At 40.5% G+C, this 23,987-nt stretch overlaps 1 protein-coding gene across 1 annotated transcript in view; it reads right to left on the bottom strand.

The window, feature by feature from the left end:
* Positions 1–23,783, bottom strand: part of ssu72 (SSU72 homolog, RNA polymerase II CTD phosphatase) — a 72,702-nt gene extending 48,919 nt beyond the window's left edge. The window contains exons 1-2 of the mRNA XM_078425259.1: positions 23,569–23,783; positions 10,869–11,012 (exon numbers count right to left, since the gene is read on the bottom strand). Coding sequence (XP_078281385.1) covers positions 10,869–11,012; positions 23,569–23,648 — 224 coding nt within the window. The 5' untranslated portion in view covers positions 23,649–23,783. The remainder of the gene's footprint in view (positions 1–10,868; positions 11,013–23,568) is intronic.
* Between the last annotated feature and the right edge of the window lie 204 nt (positions 23,784–23,987).

The following is a 23,987-nucleotide window of genomic DNA, read 5'->3' on the forward strand; positions in this document are numbered from 1 at the left end:
CGAGGCATGGATAGGGCAGGTCGTCAGAATCAGTTTCTGACGCTGGGGTGTTTAGAGCCACGGGACAGAGGTTTAATGCAAGAGGGAAGTCCCAGGGGATCTGAGGGAATAATCTTTCACACAAAGTAGTTGGTATTTGGAAGGCGTTGCCAGAAGCACAAACAATAACCACAGGCACTTGAATGAGCAAAGCATAGAGGGATTAGTATAGATAGGTATGATGGCCCACACAGAAGCAGGTTACTGAAGGGCCTGTTTCAATGCTCTACAATTCTATGACTATGATGCCAAAAAGCAAGGTTGAAGAAGACAGGCTCAATCAACCAAATCTGTTCCTGCCCAACACGTTGTGAGAAACGAAATAATGCAAAAATGGTCTGTCTTTTTGAAATGTGCTCTGAGCAAATCTCATCCAATAGACATAATGCCAGTATACAAGTGTATGTACTCTGGCTAAGCTGTTTTGCAATGTTTGTGCCTGCCTTTCCCTGCATTCCATACCTGCCAATTCAACCATATTTACAGGGAGACAGGAAAAGATTCAAGGATGCGCTCAAAACCTCCTCAAAGAGAAAGGCAACCCTTACGATTCCTGGAAATCTCTGGACAATCATCAATGATGAAAGAACAGTTTGGTGTGGGAAAGTCTGAGATCACAGAAATAGAAGACCTACGAAAGTGGCAGACCACTTCAAACTGATGTTGGCCACCCCACTGGAAATCACATGCCCCTTTTGTGAGTTTGCAATTCCTACATTGGCTTGCATCAAACACATCAACAACCAAAGTAAGTCATTCATTCTCGAGCTCAAGGGCCACTGAACAACCTGCATTAGTCTAACAATACTCATCAGCAACTTACATTTCTGCAGCATTAATGCATCTCAACAGACTTGGTTAAATCGGTTTGTTGCTTTGACTACAGCATCTTCCTCTTCAAACAGTATTATTCCCATTTCACTCATAAGGAATGCTAAAGCATTGAAACACCCACTTTGGCTCACCGATCACATGCCGACCTGTTCACAGTAGTTCTACATTATCCCATTTTCACACCCACTCCATACATTAGGGGCAATTTTACAGATGCCAATCTACAAACACTCATCTATGGGATGAGAGAAAACCCTCATGGCCGCAGGGAAAACATGCAAATGTTACAAAGTCCGCGTTGGCAGTCAGGATTGAACCTGGGTCTCTGACACTGAGGCAGCAGTTCTACCAACGGCATCTGTGCCACTCTAGAACCTCCTTCATTCAGTTATAAATTTATCAGGGTCTGCCATCTCTGCTACTGGAAGTATAATTTTCATTTAATCAGGTGGGGGAACCTGGCACTGCACATGTCGTGTGACCCAGTTCCCAAAATGGATTACTGAAAAACAATGGGCTGCTTTCTGCCACACTACCTGACCTGGATACGGCAGAGGCTGGAGAGTCTAGCATTTTTTTAAAATAGGCTCGAACAAGTATTCCCAAAGGAGTGTTGCCATTTGCAGTGTACAACTCAATGCAGTTCAGTAAATTACTCTAGACATTTAAAGTGAAGACGGTAGATGAGGATTTTTTTTTAAGCAATAAAAATGATCTAGCTGTATGGTTAGAATGCAGAGGGCATATAATTCATTGACAAATTGTGGCTGCACTAAGCTACACAACTTATCAAACTTAGAACAAAAATCGCCAATGAAAACCTGACCTATGGGTACACAGCTACAAATAAAGCTGGATAACAAATTGCAATACATAAAATGCAGAGCACAGGAATAAGCTTTTTGGCCCAAATTGTTTCTAATGAGTTTCCATCTTTATCCTGCCATTTGGATCAGAGGATTCAACAAAGGGTTAAACTCTTAAGATGCCACTATGATCAAACCAACTATTTACTGGATATACCATTGTGCAAAACAGAAAACATTCAGATGAACTACTTGGCCTCAAGTCAGACAGCAGGTTCAGGATGACACATTGAGAACCCGCCCAGAGAGGGAAGCCGCTGAACCTGGCCTCTGTTCACCCCGTGGACCGGAGAGGAAGGATTCAGATTCTGACAGAGGACCAATAACCAGACCGGATGCAGGAAGCAGTGCAGTGCTTCGACGGAGTGGGCCGCTGGAGACCCTGCAGCAGGCTGAGCTCATGGACTGGATGGCATGCAGCAGCACATAGCAGCGGAGGAGGATACCAATACCCACACTTAGCCAGGTCAGCCCTGCAATGTCCCCAGGACAATGGGCCTGCATTGTCAGATTAAGAACTCTACACCTAGGACTTGAAGATGGTGCCAAATCTGGCAATTGTTTACTGTCTCAGACTATACACTTGTACTGTATGACATGCTCGTCTAAGATTTATCTAGGTGCTAATGTATAGTGGTATTTGTACTGATATGCATATAAAAATGAATTTCACTATATCTCAGTACGTGACAAATAAAGTACCATTGTACCATTAGAGGGTATTAGCTATAAGGAGATATTGGACAAACTTGGATTGTTTTCTCTGGAACGCCAGAGGTTGAGAAGTGACTTGATAGAAGTATATAAAATTATGAGGCATAGATACAAATGGGAGCACGTCCCACCTTGAAGCAATCTTTAACCCATTCTCTGCAATTGGTTCCTACCACTAATGAGGTTCACCGGCCTATAATTCCCTGGATTCTCACTACCTCCCTTAAACAAAACAAGAACATTAAAATCCAGTCCACTGGGACCTCACGTGCAGCTAAAGATGCAAAAATCTTTGTCAAGGCTTCCGAAATCTCCTCAATAAACTAGGATAGATCCCATCAGGTCCAGGGGATTGATCCACCTCAATGCTCTTCAAGAGCCGCAACACCATCCTTCTTAATCTCCTTTTAATATTAGAATACTAATATGCAAGGACAGTTTTAGTATTCTCCACACCAATCTCAGTCCTCCATGTCTTTATCCTTACGAAAACAGATGCAAAGTACTTGTTTTGTACCTAGCCTACACCCCCTGACTCCAAGAACAAATACCCTCCTTTATCCTTGAGTGGTCCTACTTTCTTCCTGGTTTGTTTTTAATGTAGGTATACATTTTTTAGGGAGATTTTCTTTCATCCAACTCGCCAAAGTCATTTTGTGGTCACTTTTGTCCCTGCTAATCGCTTAAGTTCTTTCCTGGTCAGTTTCCATTCTGATAAACCATAAATGTGTTTCCCTTTACTTTGAGCAAATTTACAACCGTTGGTCATCCAGGGTTCCTTTATTTTGCCATCCTGATCCCTACTCCTTACTGGAACATGCCAAACTTCGATCAACTGGCCTTTAAATGACTCCATGTGGAATTACTCAATAACTGCTCCCAGTCAGTGTACCTTCCATGGCTCCGGCCTAGTAACAATTTGCCTTACTCCAATTTAGTGCCTTCCTGCAACTTCCAGCCTTCTTCCCGTTCAAACAATCATAAGACGTATGGAGTTGGGATCACTATCCCCAAAATCCTTCCACTGGATACCAGCACACTCTGCCTACTCCTAAGACCTTCTCCCTTTCCCGGTGGTCAGCAATTTATTTCCAGTACCTTAGGCTGGACTACCTCATTAACCTCTATCTACCACACTCACAGCCCCAGATAATCCCGAGCTTCAGTTCCTTAACTGTCTGTAAGGAGCTGAAGCTGAACACATTTGTAGCCCTCAGAGGCACAGGAAATGCTAACCTCAAGAATCCTGCAGGATACTTGCATTTTAAGCCACTATCAACACAGGAAAAAGTAGGTAAACTGGTGGTCTAAAACATCAGCTGGGTCACCGAATATAGACGTATACACTTCCGATCTTTATATTGCAAGACAGATATTGCAGTACAGAGGTGCCAAAGGACATTTGCATCGCCAGGGCTGAAGAATTATTTCTTAATAAATAACTAGTCATGGAGTCTGGAAAGTATTACTGAGGGATATTTACTCGTGTTAAAAATGAAATCCAGATAGGTCCTTCTTGTTGACCCTTTCTCTAAACAAAAGATCAGTAATGCGGGGATTGTTTTAATGTAATGGTCGAATTAGAGGGGAGATGGGGAAAAATGTTTTCACCCAAAGTGTGACAGAAATCTGAACTCACTTCCTGAAGAGATGCAAGAATCCAAATCACAATTAAGAAATACATTTGAAGAATAGCTGAAAACGTACGATCCAATCTTTTGCTTATATAAATACATTGGCATCAGTTGCATGGAGTGTTTCTTTTAGTATTTTCCCCAAAGGCCGGGTATGAAACAAGACCAATTTTCTTTCTTTGTGGTGCTGGCTCGAAGGGCCTAATGGCCTCCTCCTGTAGCTATTTTCTATGCTTCTCCTATACCTCTTAAACAGAAGTTTTGCTGCATGTACCCTGAGAGTTCTCTTTGGCATGTGGTAGAACTTGTGATAATCTTGTCTACGTTTCTGTGAATACAATCCTATTTAGTGTATACTTGTGTACTTTCAGGCATGGGCACCGTATCATTCAGGCAGACCTACAGTGCACCATCTCCAAAGCAAATATGCAGTGCAGCACAGTATCCAGATCTGCTGAGTACAGCAAATGTGGTTTGACCAGGACCCTGTACGAACATCCAATGACATGCCTAAATTGGAAGAGTTGATCAGACTCATTGTGCATTAACTAAAAGTCACATACACAGAGTGCAAATTTACAGCCGAAATCACAGCTTTGTTTTTATAGATTTAGATTAGACTAGGTATGGTGCATCCAGGGCAGAGATATTAGAGGTAGCAGCACAATTGTGTAAAGTTGGGATGTGATCTTCTTGGGAGGCCTCCATATTTACATTAACACCAAATATTTCATGGAATCAGATCAAACACAGATCAGGATGTCCAACTATTTCATGGAATCAGATCGAACACAGACCAGGATGTCCAACTTTCACTTACAACCCACTCTCAGCTAACAAATGTTGATATCTCCTTGTTGCTCTACTTGGAAGGACCACAGGATACCAAAGGCACAATGCGTCATGTGTGATGTGGTTTCAACACCCATCAGCAACTCTGCCTTAATAGCACTATAAATCCAAAACATGTCTGATAGACCAAAATTGATTGAAAGGGTTTTAAATGCATCTATTCTGTCTTTTGCATTTCCAGACTGGGCTTTATCATTGAAAAAATTATATTTATAGAGCCACGTCCTTTTATTAACTGTTGAATGTTGTACCCGCCATTTGTGATTGGATGCAGCAAACTAAAGAGTATTGATTAGATCCAATGGGTTTGAATTTTCTTTGTGGAGTTTTGCTTGCGGTTTCAGGTTTATTTCATTCGTTATGGGCCTCCTGGATTGATGGGAATTCCAGCAGAATCCTTGTTGATTGATGCCTCCATGTTACAAGAACACTAACACGAAGGGAAAACACTCAATCTCGTCCCAAGCATTTCCAACAGTTACATCAATCCATTGGGGATTGGCAAGAGTGACATCTGGACAATTCCTGGGAGTTGGGGACAGGTGGGAGAACGTCACATCTCCACAGCATGCGATACCAGCAGCTGCTAAATAGAATATTTTCAAAACCACACTAGTAACATTAAACTGGTGATCATAGAGGCATGGATCAACAGGGTTCAGTTGGAAGTCTTATCAAGCTACACCAGTTCCAAACGAAATACAAATCTGGAGAATCTACAAAAAATATGCAATACTGAAAAACATACTCAAAGCCATATCTGATTAATACTCTTCAGGCTTGCCACATTCAATAGCAAGTACAACATTTAACCGTTGACAGGAAGACGTGGCTCTATAAATATCATGACTTTACTCAAAGCCCAGTAAGTCCAAAAGTTCCATTCCCAGTCATTCCTTCTCCCTGCTCCCATCAGACAGAAGATAATGCTTGAAAGCTCATACCACCAGACACGGAAACTGCTTCTATCGCCGTTATCGGCTTCTGAACGATCCTTTCATAGTTTGCTAGAGTACAGTCCAATTCTATTCTACCTCACTGCAGACATTGAACTTGGTCTATGGAACAGTTGCTCTATAACGTTGACAAATATACTCTCTCCCTCTACCTGTTGTACTTGTGTTTGCCTTGATTGTGTGTTATGGTATTCCAATTAATCAGATAGAAAGCAAAACGTTTCACTGTACCTTGGTAAACTTGACAATAACGGGATGGTTGTAGCAAATGTTATGTGCTGCCTGGGGAGCTAGACTTCTACTTCAGGATTACCTCCACTGTTCGTGAATAATTTTACATGCTAGATAATTAGTGGTGGTAGAAGCATATACAATATCATTTTTAAGAGCCCTTTCGATAGGCATATGGCTATACAGAAAATGGACGCACATCAACCGTATGCAGGCAGCGGCTATCAGTTTAACTTGGCATCATGGTTGGTGTAGACATTGCAAGCCGAAGTATCTGCTCCTGTGCTGAGCTGCACTATGTTCTAGGGGAAAAGAGTCAGGCATCTTATCTGCAAAGCACAGGATCCAAGCAGGTAATTATTAGCAGAATAATCTTAAAAAACAAAATGACAACTAGATAGTGGAGGTTTAAAGTAAGAGGACAAAGATTTAATGGGAACCAGAAGGGACACCTTTTCACAGAGGGTGGTAGGTGTATGGAATGAACTGCCAGGGAAGTTGATGCAGCTGCTATAACATTTCAAAGACATTTGGACAGAAACACAGATAAGAAAGGTTTAGAGGGATATAGGCTTGGATGGGACATCTTGACTGGCATGGACAAATTGTGCCAAAAGGGCATTTTTCCATGCTGTACAGCTAGTAATAGCAATCAATAACACGCTAATTAACTTTCTAAGGAGATACAAGGAACTGCAGATGCTGGTGTACAAAAAAGGTTCTGGTGAAACTCAGCGGGTCAGGCAGCATCTTTGGAGAAAATGGATAGGTGACATTTTAGGTCGGGACCTTTTAGTCTGATTGCAGGGGGGGGGGGGGGGCGTGGGGCTAATGCTGGGAGAGAGTTGGGGGCAGGACAAGGCCTGGCGAGTGATAACTTCCTAACCTGCAGTTCTGTGACTCACTAATGTAGAGTCCCACTAGCCCCAAATATGGACAAAAAAGATGCATTTGAGAGGTTGATCAGATTAAGTGAACATGATTACCTTGTCTAACCTAAGCCAAATGTGGCCTCAGGGAGTCTTATCAAAAAGACAAGAGGACATGATTAGAAAACATACCCTGGCTTGTCATACAGAGATAATATGGTTGTTAAATGCCATTTGTCACCAGGCTAATATTATGGGAGTTCTCCAGATCAGTGTCCAACAACTTCCTTGCACAAGGCCGAAAGTGTAAACATCCACTGGTCAGTTTTCAGTTCCATTTGTAACTTCTCAAACAAGGGAGTCTGTGGTGGAATACAACTAGAACTAGATGATATTCAGATATATAGGAAAAAAACTACAGATGCTGGTTTAAATCGAAGCTAGACACAAAATGCTGGAGTAACTCAGTGGGTCAGGCAGCATCTCAGGAGAGAAGGATTAGGTGACGTTTCGGGTCGAGGCCCTTCTTCAGACTGATCAGACTGACCCGCTGAGTTACTCCAGCATTTGGTGTCTACCTTCGATATTCAGATATGCTCATAGGTAGATAGCATTTATGCAGGCCAAGTGTTAGTCCATTACCTCCAAGAAAACCGAACTAGCTCCACATCATCATTAAAAGTAGACGTGTTTATTTTTTAGCACCATTCGTCCACATCACAGGTGGCACCAGCAAAGCATGGTGGCAGATCAAAAATATTCTGCAGAATGTGTCCTGGTCGCTCCAAAACCTTTTCAGTCTATAAAATAATTCCCAACTAGTTCAAAACCAAGACAAAACAGCCCGCATAGTCTTGTGTGTGCATTATCTGCAAAATAGTTACTGCCCAGGTTTCACAGGAAAACCATCTGAAAGTTCACTTCCAAGTCAGTTTCCCAAATTAATATAATCCCCATTCCTTCATTGTAGACGAGTCCAAGTACTGGAACTTGTTACCCAACAATATTGTGAAAACCTGTATGGTTAAAATAAAACTGCTCATCACCAGCCTCCCAAGGAAAATAGGGATGAACATTAAATATTGACCTTGCTAGCAACAGGGATTTCCCAGAATTTTTAAAAGAGAGCATGTTTCATATAATTTACTCAAATTTTCAAACATCTGACTCGATCCACAATAGATTCTCATAAACCAGATAATCTCCATTGCAGCAAATAATTCATTTAAAATCGCCACACTTCATCACGATTAAATGGGAATAAATTGAACTTAACCTTATGTCAGCAGCTTAATTTCTCTTGCCTCATTCAATTGGCCTTTCTAACCCTTGTTAAAATACATTATTCTGCCCATACTATGCCAAATTTGCATTAGTCAGCTCAGCACGTCTCAGTTTATTACCAAAAGTTTAATTGCAGTAAAAAACCATGCAATTACTACTTTTGGTTGGGAACACTAGGACCTTGCATATTAAAGACCAGCTCAGTGCAATTGAAGTCATTAGTGCAAATGATTATGTTTAAGGAACCTATGGGATCACCTAAAGCATACATCCAAATGGCGCCCCCACCCACCTGCAAATTACAGAGCCAGCAATTGAACGGTAATCCTAGATTCACTTTACAAAATGACTCAGAAAATCACAATTGTGGGGAAAAGCCTACTTAAATCTGAAGTATTATAGAATGGATATTAAAGATGGCATATTCTTCAGTTGGCAGGTCCACAGTTTGTCTTCTTTGGATACATGCAGAGATTGAATGAATCCTGCTGTGTTATTAAAATTAACAGATATAGATGTTCTAATTTAAATGTGCCAGCAAAACTGCTGCAAAACAGACGGTTTCAATTCTCCAGGCCCAAGTATGAAACTCACGTGGAATTAAGATGTCCATGTTGCATCAGACTGCCAGAGCTCAAGGAACACCTGGGCTTGGTTGTTATCAATTTGGTAAACAGCAGTCTTATAATATTTATGATCTGCAGTAGAGTCAGATCTACAAGGACATTTCAGGCTTACCTGCGCCAATAGTACTTTATCTGTGCTAATTACATGTACAGAGCAGTCACTTTTTGAAAAGTGCTCAATTAATTGTACTGTGGAATTGGTTAAATGTCTAAAATTAATAAGTCTAACATGTTTGCAAAATGAAATTCACAAATATCAACTACAAAAAAAAAGCTATTTTAAACTAAAATCCTAGGATTAAAAGATAAAAGGACAATTAAATCCATATGTCTGGGCAAAACAGCGATCATGTGCATACATTCTGGGTGTTGGTTGGAAAACTGGACTTTTGTAGTTAGCTGTCAGCCAGTAAAATAATGAGAATACTTCCCATCTTCAAAATGGCCGTCACGAGTAAGGAAGAAAACAAAAAATAAAAAGATGCTTTTGTAAAGCAAATACTAACACAACTAGAAATCAATACGGAAGGGAAACATTTAAGAATTGGAGGAAAGATTGGCGAGTACTGGCAAGTTACCCAGGTTACAACTTTCAAAATTGTTGAGAACTTTGTTGTGCTCAATCCAGTGATTGTTTCAGTCTGTTCATACAGTAAGTTGACCCAGCAAATACAAAGGTCAGTGAATGTACTTCCTATCAACATATGTCAGCAATTTCTGCACTAACCTTAAATGCTACTCTCACCTTAAAGCTAATGAAAAAGCCAGATATTTGAGCTGCAATATTAAAACTAAAGTTTTGTAGCAGAGGTTTATTTAGAAACATCCTTATTGCCTCGAAAGGTTATGGGCTCCAACTCCAACTGAAACCAGCATGCTAGCAGAGCGCCGAGTGTGTTACATTCCTGAAAGTGCTTTCTTTTAGATGTAACAATAATTGGGAATCCCATCTTCTCTGCCAGGGTGACTCAAAAGTGGGAATTAATTCCTGGAAAACTTGGCCAGTGCTCTATCAACATTACTAAAACAGATCCTCTGCTGATCATATTGGTGTTTGTGGAAAGTTGCTATGCATAAAATTAGCTGCCACATTTTCTAGGTTATAAAAGGGAGTACACTTCAAAAGTACTTAACAGGCTACAAGTGCTTTAAGACATCTCAAAGTTGTGATGGGCACCATACAAGCGCAAATACTTTTTATAATTATCAAATAGATTGAGAATTTAGTGCAAGTTACTACCAACAACATCGTAAACTAACTGTACAGGAAATTGTGGAAAAGTCGTGATTTTCCTTAGCATTCTCGGAAATGGGGATCGTGTCCTGTCTCCTATGTTAAGAATGTTGCACCTTGGAATTCTAAGATCATTTTGATTTGGTTGCGGTTTAGTGGAGTATTTGCTGAGAACATGAACATCGTTAAACTGTCAAATATTCCAATGCCTCCTGAAATATTGAAATATTTGAATGATTCTTGATATTGTTTTAGCAAGACAAATTTGTCAAGAGATTACACTGTCGGTCTTTTTAGAAAAATAACATTAATAGAGTTAGTTCACATACCACTCTAAAATGGCCATTATTATTCTGCTACATCTGAAAGAAGAGATGCCCAGCAGTCATCTACTCAACTTAAGAGTAACAGTTCTAAACTAGAGCCAACGTGGAAACCAGTGGGCATGCAGCAGTCTGTTGCTGCATAACTACACGCACGTATCCTTACCAAACTGGAGTTTCTTCTACCTATTCCTGGATACACTTTGTAAACACTTTCATTAAATGGAATACTGTATAAAAGGAAGTTGACAAAGCACCAGAAGGCACAAAGGACCTGACTCACCCTTGAAACTGTATTTCCTACCCTGGGAATTTATAACACTCTGGCATGTCTCCCCACAATAAAAATGCAAACACAGACACCTTGGAACCAGTGACCTAAAAATATAGTGTTCCTCATGGATACAGTTCTTTGTCTTTCCTAATGAGATCACTGTACATCTGATCATATGTAGTTTTGAAATCGTATATATTTGGCTTGTCCGGAGCAGGTCCTGGTAGCTTCACATGCATCCCCGTACCAAACGATCGAACATTGAAGCCTTTTTTGCTGCAAGAGAAAAGAAAACAAATTTAGAAAAGATTAGGAAAATAATTATACACATTTCAAAAATCAGCACTGTAAATGCACTTTAGCATCCAGAAAACAGTCAAGACTGGACATCTGCCCAGCTTCCCACAAATAGCATACATACACAACACTCCTTCAAAAAGTTGGGGATGTGGGGTGGAAGAGTCCAATAAGTTAACATTCAGATCCTTCCAGTGCTCTTTCCACCATGACAAATATTTAATGTTCCACTCACCAAGTACATATTCCACATTTTGTTGGGGAGACCATGATAGTGTGTTTTGTGGCATTTCTCGTCTGTTTAAACATTCAGGTTTTACTCTCTTTGAGAGGTGAGAGAGTATTTATTTTAAAGCACGATTCTGAGCACACAAGCAAACCCTCTTTTGCCAAAGCTTTTCTCAGTGAGGAAAAAACTGAGCAGATTATACAGAAAAGAAACTAGAAACAATCAGATCTGTGGAAAGTGAAACAGTGTTAGTGCTTCAGGTCGAGGACTCTGACTGAATTTGGGTAAAACAACATGGTCGTTTTATGTTAAAGATAAGGTGGCAGTAGATTAGATTTGCAACATAAACCCAGTGTTAACCCCTTGCAGAGTGCCCCCAACATGGTTTTTATTTCAGATTTCCAGCAAATGCAACTTTTTTGATTTTTAATGAACAGGCTGTGGCCAGCTGTTTTGAAAATAATTAGCATTCAGTCAAAAAAAATCTGGAGAAACTCAATAACTACTGAAAGAAACGGACAGACAATGTTTCCGGTCCGGGCCCTTCTTCAGTGTCTAACTTATGCTGTCTGACCCGCTGAGTTCCTCCAGCAGTTTGCTTTTTGCTCAAGATGCCCGCATCTGGTGTCTGGCCTTCAGCCAACCTCAGGTAAGTCTGTGCTGGGTGACAGGCACCAGGCACCAGGCTATTGCTGGAATTAAGCCACTGAATCAAGTGAGAGTAGGAATCCACTTCTCAGCCTTTGCCAGCCAGACTTGGCACAGAATCAGTCAACATTTATCCTCGAATGAACATTCTTAACACTTTGGAACAGATGGGGAAAAGGGTAATGCTAAATTTGCATAATTTGCATACCATTCTAATTGTGGTTTTGATTTTATACTTTAAAAAGATGTAAATATTTAAAGCAGTTTCAACAGTTAAAAGTAAGAATAGGACTTTGACTGGACCAAAGCTGTCTCCTACTTTTGCCTTCTGCCAAATAAGGGTCTTCCAAGAATGCCCTCAACAGTGTAGTGCCCAAATTTAATTAGCACCAGGGTCTTATTCTGTTTTGCTCGATGCTTCCAAGATAGAACCTTTTTTGAGAGGGTGGGGAAATTAGTTCATTTTGGCTTAAGTGCATGCAGGAAGACAACCTGGGAGACAAGCTGATTCCAACTGAATTCGGCCTAAGGAATCAAGGGATATGGGGAGAAAGCAGGAACAGGGTACTGATTTTCAAATCAAAAAATCAAATCAAATTTCTTTATTGTCATTGTAATGGTGCATACAACGAAATTCAGGCACACTGCTTGAGCAGAGCTCAAATGTACAAGATAAAAAATAATAATAAAACAGTAAAAGATTGAGGAAAATAAAAACTGATCATACACTTTGTGTGTACACTGTTACACATACAGATTCACACAGGCATACAAATTATACCTACATATGCACACTAATCAGAATATAAGATATTGCACCTTGTCAGAATACAATATCGCACAGAATAGTATTATGCTGGCTCGAAGAGCCGAATGGCCTACTCCAGAACCTATTTTCTATGTTTTCTAATACCTTCACTGTTTGTGTACGGAGGGAATAGACACATGCTACCTTGCCTCACTTCATCAGCTGAACAAAATGCAATAAATATTCATAGACTTTCAGTACACTAGTGGCTCTCCACTAAAAATATCTGAGTAGATGGTGTTGATTGTTGAGAGTGCTACACCACATTATCGTGAATGCTACACCACAAGGCAATCGCGTTGCAATTTACAAACGCACAATCTCAAAAGGGACAGCAGAAATCTGGAGTCAGATCCCACTGGCATGGCCTTACAGACCGAAATGGCCCGATATGGCAAAGCGGGGAGCATAAGATTTACCACACATCTTTATTTCGAGGCCATAGACAGAAATACAACTCCATTCAAACTTTGAATTATTTTGTCTAATCTCAATTTGTACAAGAACTGACATTACTTTCTCCTGGAGAACTCTTTCAACATTTAATTAGGAGAGATGCATCTCCAAAGATTAAAACTCCAGAATTTTGTGGGGAAATGAACTTGGGCTATCCCAATAATTCAGATTGTAATTGCACATTTTACATGGTAATGCATCACTGATGAAACACGTCCCAATTTTAATTTTTAAGCTGTGCTAAACTAGGATATCGGTCTTGGCGGCAGCATGGGGTATATGAATTTCATATCTGAATAAATGGAGAAACAATTTTCCCTAGAAACCCCTGGAAAAATCCACGAGACGCGGAGACAAAACGCTCAACTTTGGTGCTGGTATGATTAACCATATGTACTGACATCAGAATAATGAAATTCTTACTTGCAGCTACATAGCTGTCCTTTAAGTGGAATACCCACAAATAATATTTTTTTAAATCAAAGGAATATTCACTATACTGGAACAAAAAAGTCCTTAGTGCAGCCAAAGACAGTCCATAGAAGAGACACAAAATGCTGGAGTAACTCAGCAGGACAGGCAGCATCTCTAGATAGAAGGAATGGGTGACGTTTCGGGTCGAAACGCTTCTTCAGACTCGAGTTCTTCAGTCTCCAGTCTGAAGAAGCGTCTCGACCAGAAATGTCACCCATTCCTTCTATCCAGAGATGCTGCCTGTCCCGCCGAGTTACTCCAGCATCTTGTGTTTCGACTCCGTGTAAACTAGCATCTGCAGTTCCTTCCTACACAGTCCATAGAAGTTTGCAATTGAGGTTAGTATAGTGTGGTACTCAAGAGACCAATGGTTATTGGGAAGAAGCTATTCTTGAATCTGATGGTTAGTTTTCAGACTTCTATACAGACAATATAGGCTTGTATATTACAAGCTTCTATACAGACCCTCCAAGAAATAGCCAAATTCCAATGATGACAAGCAAAAAAATCACAACAAAGATATCTATCATACTGCATGGAAGCACCAAGTCTATGACGATCACCAAGCACCCATTTCCATCAACTCTAGACCAAGTCCATTTTATTTTTGCCAAATACTCTCAACTCTTCTGGCCGCCACACCTCCAACCCCAGATTCTGCCAGTAATCTATTGATAAGAGGCATTTGGCCAATTAACCTTCCAAGCAGCACATCTTCAAGATTTGGGACAAAACTAAAGACCCCAGAGGAAAACCAGTGTCATGGGAGACCATGTGAACTCCAAACAGAATATATCCATGGTCAGGATTGTACATTGATTGCTGGACCAGTGAAACAGTGCTACAAGCTGTGACACTACATATCAAAGTAGGAAAAAAATCTGCAGATGCTGGTTTAAATTGAAGGTAGACACAAAATGCTGGAGTAACTCAGCGGGTCAGGCAACATCTCTGGAGAGAAGGAATGGGTGACGTTTCAGGTCGAGACCCTTCTTCAGACTGACTCAGTCTGAAGGGTCTAGACCCGAAATGTCACCCATTCCTTCTCTCGAGATGCTGCCTGACCTGCTGAGTTACTCCAGCATTTTGTGCCTACATATTAAACAAGTTGCTATGCTACCAGTAATGAAGTGCAGATTGATGTCACCTTAAACAGTTTTCAGTAACCCATGCCCAGTCCACTGTTGAAACATAAGGCATCCGATTAATTATCCTGTAACTAAGAGTTTAACCTGCAGAAATTAAAATTGGAAAATACCACTGGATTTCCAATCATTTATATGAACATCATGAATATAGCCTACACAAATATAGTCAAGCAAAACAATAAAATGTGACTTTAATCTGTGGAATTGGCAAGGATGTAGTAATTAATAGGAATTCCAACAGGATTGATTTTAATTGGTCCATGTAAACAGTTTCTCAAATCTAAAACCACAATCTTATCCTTTGAAAATGTCCTTGAGATAATGGTCAACGTAAGCGATACAAAAAAAACAAAATTATCGCAAATGCCAGGATTCCATATCATATGCCATAGGTGCTCACAAGTTATAGTTAATAGAATCTATTCAAAGCTGACCAAATTACAATGGATGCAGACGCAAATAAATGGCAAAGAATGCGAGATTTTTAAAAAACATTTGAAATATGCACTGAAAAACAGAAGATCTGTTTTTGTATTAATGTGCCCAGAACATCAAGAAAAAAAATGATGGGAGACATAGCCATTGTTTTCAGAATGAAGTTACTCGGTTTCTAACGGAACAAATTTCAACTAAATACATGTCAATCCCTTAACCCCCAAGCTCTCCAGTCTGTTGCAATTCTGGAAATCAGATACTCATTGTTACATCAAAGGTAGACACAAAATGCTCGAGTAACTCAGCGGGACAAGCAGCATCTCTGGAGAGAAGGAATGGGTAACGTTTCTTGAGACTCGACTCGAAACATCACCCATTCCTTCTCTCCAGAGATGCTGCTTGTCCCGCCGAGTTACTCCAGCATATTGTGTCTACCTTCAATTTAAACCAGCATCTGCAGTTCTTTCCTACACATTCATTGTTACATGCTTGAAATCAGTGGTTTCAATTGGAAATTAGCCGTTGAAATTGCATGCAATTGCTGTACATTCCATTTCTTCATGGAGAACTGCAGTTGTTAAAGGAAACAAGAAAAATTATGGTGACTTAATTGCAAACCCATTTGAACCATTTATGTGTCATTAGGAAGTCCAAACTCAAATTGTGCATAGTAGAAACATTTTTCTCTGCATCAGAAATCTTGAAATAAAAACAGGAAATTAAAGCAAATCTCCAAAATGGACAGGTACTCCACAAGTTTCAGAATGTTTACACCATGAAGATCTCCACATCTAATTAATATTCTCCTTGCTTTCAGATAGGTTTCCAGGTTTAGATATTGTAGATTTGGATTGAAACCCCATGGTGTATAACCTATATAATACAAAAGGCTAGCTTATTAGCAAGTGGGTTCATCAGTGGTATAAAAATGAGAAACCATGGATAATACAAAAGATTACACGTCCTATAAATTGGCTAAACCATCTTATTTTTTGTATTCTGCTTTATTTAGTAGTGATGAAACACCACATATCGAAAGCAACGCCTGAAAATTTTAGCTAGAATTATAATCCCATTTTAAATTGGATCACAAACACACCACGAAGTTGAGAAACTTTCCCATAAAAAGCACTGATGCGTAAAATACAGCAAAGCATCATTTAGCCAATCAACCTCCAATCACTTCAAGCAAATATTTGTTTGCTGGAACTTTTTGCCATAGTGAGCTGCACAATGTGGCAGCAAAGGTTAAATATGGCTTCCCTTTTACCTGTATATATCATATCACCAACTTTTGGACATAATGTGCTTGACCCAGGCTTAATTGTCACTAGAATAACTGCTTTCAACTTTTGTCTGATCTGTTATTTTATTCTTATTTTCTTCAAACAATGTGGTGGGGCAGGGAAGTGACAGTGACACAAGCCCAGATGAATATAGTGGGACAAAGAAAAATTACAACATGGGGAACACGTCTGTAACAGAAATTAAAAGGCCTATCTCAAAAAAGATATATACCTCAATCTCTGGCCATGCCCCAGATTGCATGCTGGCTTTTAACATTGAAACAGCCTTTAACACTCAACCAAAACCTCCTTTGCTTTTCTTAAGGAACCCATTTATATCCAGAGTTTTACATCCAATATCACCGAAGCATAGTACATCACATGCACTGAGCGTCAATTTTAATGTTGATTTGTTTAACGTGTGAACAGATCCCCAATTTCAGTTTGGCTCATTCTGTATGTAGGAGGAAACCCATGCAGTCACAGGGAGAATTACATGCAAACTGCACCATGGCCAGTCACTGAATATGTGAGGCAGCAGCTCTACCAACTGTGCTGTCCCTGTTCTTATGAACTTCCCTCTAAAGCATAGCCTTTTTGTATTATCTAAGGAACTCAGGGGGTCAGGCAGTGTCTGCAGAGAGAGATGGGCAAATGCTGTTTCTGGTTGGGACCCTTCTTCAAACATCTATTCACTTCCTACCACAGATGCTGCTTGTCCCGCTGACTTCCTCCAATACTACATTTTGATCAAGATTCTAACATCTGCAGTCTCTTCTGTTGTCTTTTCACATTATCCCATCCCCTCTTCTTTTCTTTGACTTTTTTTGTTGGTAGTCTTTTAAAGCTTCTAAAGCATTTTCATTACTTGACCCTACAGTAATGCAATGTCATAATACGATTTTTATAGCATTGAACAGCATGAAAGGCATTCAAACCTTTTTTGGTAGAAATGTTCAAATCATAGCGAGAGTCAGCGAGTCAAGTGATTATTTGTCATATGTACCACCAATGGAACAAAATTCAATTAATCAAACACACCAATACCAGTGTGAAAAGTCTGATGTCTTACAAGATATGTAATCTTGAAATCAAAATTTGGGAGCAAACTATTATATGCACTTCAACAGCTATGACATGTATCCTTTTTCTTTGGTATTAACTTTGACTAAGTATTTGGTCTTCATCTTGGGAAATTTGCCATTCAATTAATATTAAATTTCCATAGTGTAAATTCACTTTGTCTGAAATTACTCAAAGATACATCAAATCTGAGTTTTTGCTTGCTTTGAAATACAGGCACACCCGAGATTATGCACGAGTTAATTTTCTACGATCTGTCTGTAATCCATTTGTTCCTTAAATCGGAAATGTTTATGGGTACCTATATCATATGCCTCTGCATAAAACTGCTAGAATTTCATTTCATTGAATATTCACTCTTACATTATCCATAATTAAGCTAGCTGAATATACACTGTACCCAATTACTAATGAATGCCATTTTATTACTATCTTGAAAAATGCTTCAAAATATGTGGGAGAACTTGGGTTAGGTAGTATTTCTGTAAGTCAGGTATCTTTAACCTAGGGAGACCACTGAATGGAATTTAGTGACTACTCGAGAGAATCCCAACTGTAATATTAATTACCTGACAATTGTGGTTTGGAGAATCTGTGGTGTGATGGAAACGTAAACCAGAGAATCCCAGAGAATGTCATGCAAGCAACTGATTGGCATGGCTCAATAATCGCTGCTATTGATGTCAGTTAGCCTCAAAAGTACATTAATTCAGGTTTGGTTAAACAGAACCCCAAAGCATATTCTGAGTAACTTACAATGCAAACTTTTAAACCTGCTTTGGCATAGTTATTCAGTAATACAACTCGAACTTGCAATGGATCAATTTTGCTCAGAAACACAAAACTATTATAATACACATAAGAATGTTTAAAACTCACTTGAATAATTCTCAACTCCAATGACTCAGCAAGTAACTCCAGAGTATGTAGATATCTTAAAAGAAATGTTTGGCCTATGCCAAGTTAGATCAGCTGCTGAATATCACTAGGGGGCTCTGTACTGTGGAAGGGAATCAGCTTGGCTCCACTGACGCCACTACCTTCATAACCAGAGTGAACTAGCCCCACCAATCCAGCAACAATGAACCATACCACTACCGGCAAAGCTTTCTTACAGATAAGACAACCCAAGCTTGTTACAAGCCATACCCACTGGCTTCAACCTCTAATTTAAAACTCTTATGGCCTCTCCCTGTGATTAACCTTCTCTGACCCCACAATCCTGATACCAAATTCCTAGATCCTGGGTTATTGCTCGTCAACCTTTGCCACTGACATTCATGTCTTCAACTGTTAGTCCCAATGTCCTGGAATCCCGTCCCAAAATGTCTCCAACTCTTTCCTCCAACTTGCTTATAAAACTTTTTTGTTCACTTGTTCTAAAATCTCCTTTTATGGATCAGTGAGATCTTTCTATTCCCTGATAATAGCATTTAAGAAGCTTGGAGTGTAGTACTGTAAAAACAATGAATGCATGTAATGAAACCATTAAACCGAGGACCCATCTACCTGTCCCAAGAACTAGTCAGACATATGAGTTGGCACTATATGGTTACCGCGTTCAAAGAAAATCAATGTGATGTTAAATTTGACAATTCATTGACATAATGTATATCAAAAACTGCTCATGCCAGCTACAATTCAGCAACAAGTGCCCCTTTGTCAAAAGAGGGGATTATGCCCCAAATAAATATGATACAGAAAGTCCATTCTTGTTGGGCATGATGTGAGAAAATCTACCATTCCCAATAAAAGATATTCAAATTGTCCTGTGCATCAGTCCATGGTATAATTGCAACGAAAGGTCATGGAGATGAGCAACAACCAAAACCCCCAAAAAGCAATATCCAAAATGATACTCTTCCAAGTCCCCACAGGGACCAGAAAGTTTAAAAAAAAACAGGACAACTAATTCCCCAAAAGTCTTGAACATTACGCATCTGTATTTACTGTGATGTGTAATATCCACATTACAGATAAAGATATGGCAGCCTTTAAACATTGTGATTAAATCTTAACGTGGACTGGATGCTTCATGCAGCAGCAGAGAACACTGACGCTACTCTTGGCCGCGCCGACTCCGCAACGCCGTCAGGATAATTGGCCTTGATGGTCAGGTCAAGAACCCTTCACTTACAACAACTGGGACTTGAAAAAGGTGCCAAATTGGCGACTCTGTATACTGTCTCAGTGTACTACTGCTATATACTTGTACAGTGGCTGAGACGCTTATCTAATATAATTCTAAGTGCTTATCCATAGTGATACTTGTACTGCACTGCACGCAAAAATTAATTTCACTGTTCCTCGGTACATGTGACAAATAAAGTAACGTACCATACCAAGTACACTCAGAAATCTGGGAGAAAAATAACTTATGAAAAAGTTGCTCTATGACTGTGGCCTAGACTAATGGCACTAAAGACCCATCTATATGTTGTGGAGAAATTTAGATACAGCAATATTCCACGATCCCATCCAAAAATTAGTTCATTTTTTGCAGCAAAATATGAGTCTTACCTACCCATGTCTACATGAAGATTGACTCAGAATTCTAATAAACTAAAGATAATAGATAAGCCAGTAGGAATGAATAGGTGTAGGGAAGAACTGCAGATGCTGGCTTAAATCAGTGGGAATGAATCTCAGGTTCGGGTGGCTAACCAACAAAGCTGAAAGAATCTAATGTGCAATTGTTAGAGTAAACAACATCAACAGCCATTTTGAATAGAGATTTTTCTCTGCGTGGCACAATTTTAACAGATCCGTAGTGGGGAATGACATTTAAAGAACTTTTTCAAATACTAGAGCTGCCTAAAGTGGAGTAAGCCCACTTCCCCACAGCCAGACATTTGCTGGATTCTCTCCCACTAAGAGACCATGGGTCTTCTCGGTGGCAGAATGGAAAAACTGACGAGAACTCCCAAAGTCTCCACTCATCAGCCCAACAACATGGACCAAGAGGTCTGCAGGAAAAGAACGAGTAAGATTTACATATGCAGCATTTTTTAAATATGCACACTTCCCAAAATACTGTAATGTTCTGATAATTACTTTTGACTAAAATGCAGCAATATATATTTTTTAAATCAAAAGTAAAAGACTAGTAAAAATTAATCTTATTTTATATATTGAAAAGGCTTTACTTCAGACCTGATACACTGGGGATCTAAAGGAAATCAACTCCAGACACAACACACATGAGGAATGGTGCCCAGATAATGCACAACAATTTAACTTGTCCTCCTCCAACATCTCTCTGCTGTTAACCAGCAGTTAACTGTTAGCTATTAACCAGCTAACCATATTGAACTAATTTTTACATCGAGCCACGGCTGGTGAATCAATATTAATAGTCTGCAACTTCTCAAATACGTGAACAATTCCTGTTAACGTGTCTTGGTATCCATGTTTTCAAATGATCTCAATAACACCCAGCACTACATCTTCTCTAACTCAATGTGCAAGAAGGAACTGCAGATGCTTGTTTAAACCAAAGGTAGACACAAAAACCTGGAGTAACTCCGCAGGACAGGCAGCATCTCTGGAGAGAAGGAATGGGTGACGTTTCAATAGACAATAGGTGCAGGAGGCCATTCGGCCCTTCGAGCCAGCACCACCATTCAAGGTGATCATGGCTGATCATTCTCAATCAGTACCCCGTTCCTGCCTTCTCCCCATACCCCCTGACTCCGCTATCCTTAAGAGCTCTAGCTAGCTCTCTCTTGAATGCATTCAGAGAATTGGCCTCCACTGCCTTCTGAGGCAGAGAATTCCACAGATTTACAACTCTCTGACTGAAAAAGTTTTTCCTCATCTCAGTTCTAAATGGCCTACCCCTTATTCTTAAACTGTGGCCCCTTGTTCTGGACTCCCCCAACATTGCGAACATGTTTCCTGCCTCTAACGTGTCCAACCCCTTAATAATCTTATACGTTTCGATAAGAGATGCTGCCTGTCCCACAGAGTTACTCCAACTTTTTTGTGTCTACCTTCTCTAACTCAATGTCAGGATGACAAAACCCATCGATGCAATACTCATCACAGATTATCTGCGAACAATCATTTTCATCCTTCTCAGCGGCATCTGCCCAAAACTGAACTACATATTTCTAATCTTAGTGGCATTTGACACAAAGGTTAGCTTTAGATGACATATCTTATCACTGATCACCCATCTGCTTCTGTCTCATTTCACCTGCTGCTGAAATTATTTACACTTGGCTTTGGGACTTGTGTATTCCAACACAATTTATAGTTCCAGCCTCAAAGCATGAAATCATATCTTAATCTTCAAACCCATAACCCGTCACTTTTGCTCGCCAGCAATTAATCAATGCTTTAAATTAAACCCTTGTTTTCAAATACATCACATAGGATGTATTTAGATACGTAGAATGATATCATTCCAGGATGTTGGGACCTTCATCTTGTATCTCCTACAACCTAACAGATATTAAGGTTCAAACAACTTTGTCCCAAACATTTTAAAATGTAATTATTCTATCACTGATGCCACAAGGTTTTACAACCTGCAATGCACTCGACTGCCATCTTTAAGATACATTTTCAAACCTCCGCCAATTCCATATCTTCAATACAGTACTTCGCTAAACTCATCTATTTGGACAAGCTTTTGGATTATCATCTTAATAGTTCATACTGCAGGGTCAAACTATGATAACTTGCCTTCAGTTTTCATGCTATTCTAAATAGTTAACTGCTCTCAACTGCATTCATAACCCAAGTGTTCCAGTTGCTGTGGCTATACAGTATAAAATCCCAGATAGAACAGTGCACGAGTAGGAATTCTTCGATCAAGGCTGGATAGACCAAGATGAAATAGGAGCGCAGTCACATCCAACTGGATAATTTAGCGGTGCTGGAGGAAAACGGCCTAGGCAAAAAAGTCAAAAGGTTTAGGCGAATCAAATAGGAAGATTGCACCTCAGTTCATCAATTCTGATTGTGACAAATCCACTGGAAAGCGGAGAATGTAAATCGGAGTTCTTAAATAGTTTGTCCGTTTGTTTCTATGTTAATTGTTTTTGTAAAGCGCTTTGAGCATGTGATAAGGCGCTATATAAAATAAATGGATTATTATTATTATTATTAAATGGCACGAGCAAAATGGATCATTTGAAAAGAACCAACACATTCAAGAGCTTAAGCAAAGTTGGGATTGAAGCAGTAACATAAAACAATTTTGTAAAATACTTGTTAAAGAGGGCAGTGCCAGAAAATCTGAAAGAGAAACTGGTACAGATTTTTTTTAATCACGGTAACTAAACAGGACGAGAACGTTTTTAAAGTCTTCATCGTTTTCTGTGACATATGGTCAGCAGCTGTTGGTAAAAGTGCGCGACAAGATGAACTAAGGTCAGAAGGTTGGAAAGAAAATTAGATACAAGAAAACCATGTATTTAGGTAAATGTTCAACTGGAAAAAACAACACAAGTACATATAGTTTCCACCTTTATGGCCTAGTTCATCCATTGCAGAGAATAGAAGCCGCACTTTGAGGGTACAAAAGTACAGAAAATTTAATGAGACTGACAAAGAGGAAGAAAGGGGAATTGGAGGCGCAGGCACACCCAGAGGAAACTTTGGGTGGAATAGGTTAGAGGCGGCCGCATCGGGACGAGTCTAAGTCAGCCGCGGGCAGTAGAGGGAACGCAGTAGCACAAGTGGGGTCTTCAGAGGAGGCCGCGGGCTCGGGAAACTCGCCACCCCTATTGCAGAAGGCCCGAGGCTCGGTAAAGCACGGCCCCGTCATGATTAACGCCCCCAGGATACGTAGTGGGGCCGGGAGCGAACGTGAAGCCCGGGGCGAGACGTAGACAAGGCCCAGGACCCTGGCCCGTCGAGAGAGCTCCGCATACCGCGGTCGCCTGTCATGTTGCCCGTACATGAGGCCCAGGCACCTCGCTCACCGGTAGGCCGCGGGCGGGCGGGCGACGCTAGTTACCTGAGGATACCGTGCGCCTCCATGCTCCGGTTTTGATTGCTCGAACACACGACGGCGACTCGCAGCGGATGCTGGGGCATCTCCTCCTCCTCTCGCCGCTGCTGCTGCTGCCGCTGTTGCCGTTGCCGCCGCCGCCGACGACGACGCCAGAGAGCGAGAGAGAGACGAAGGCAAAAGAACAGCACCGGAAGCGGTACCGCGCGGCAGGAGCCCTGTCAGACAAAATGGCGCCGCGCCACCACCCACTTCCGGCTGCCCGCGATCGGGACGTCAGCGGACAATCCAAGTGCGCACTTCCGCCCCGTCCCTTATATAGGACAACGTCTCGGCCTCCATTTTGAGTGGGGCATGAAAGGGAACGTCAATCGTTTGATCTGATGCTGGCAATGGCTTGTTGTCACTTATTTGGTTCTAGTCAA

This window comes from Rhinoraja longicauda, chromosome 30, assembly GCF_053455715.1.
Source record: "Rhinoraja longicauda isolate Sanriku21f chromosome 30, sRhiLon1.1, whole genome shotgun sequence".
NCBI lineage: Eukaryota > Metazoa > Chordata > Chondrichthyes > Rajiformes > Arhynchobatidae > Rhinoraja > Rhinoraja longicauda.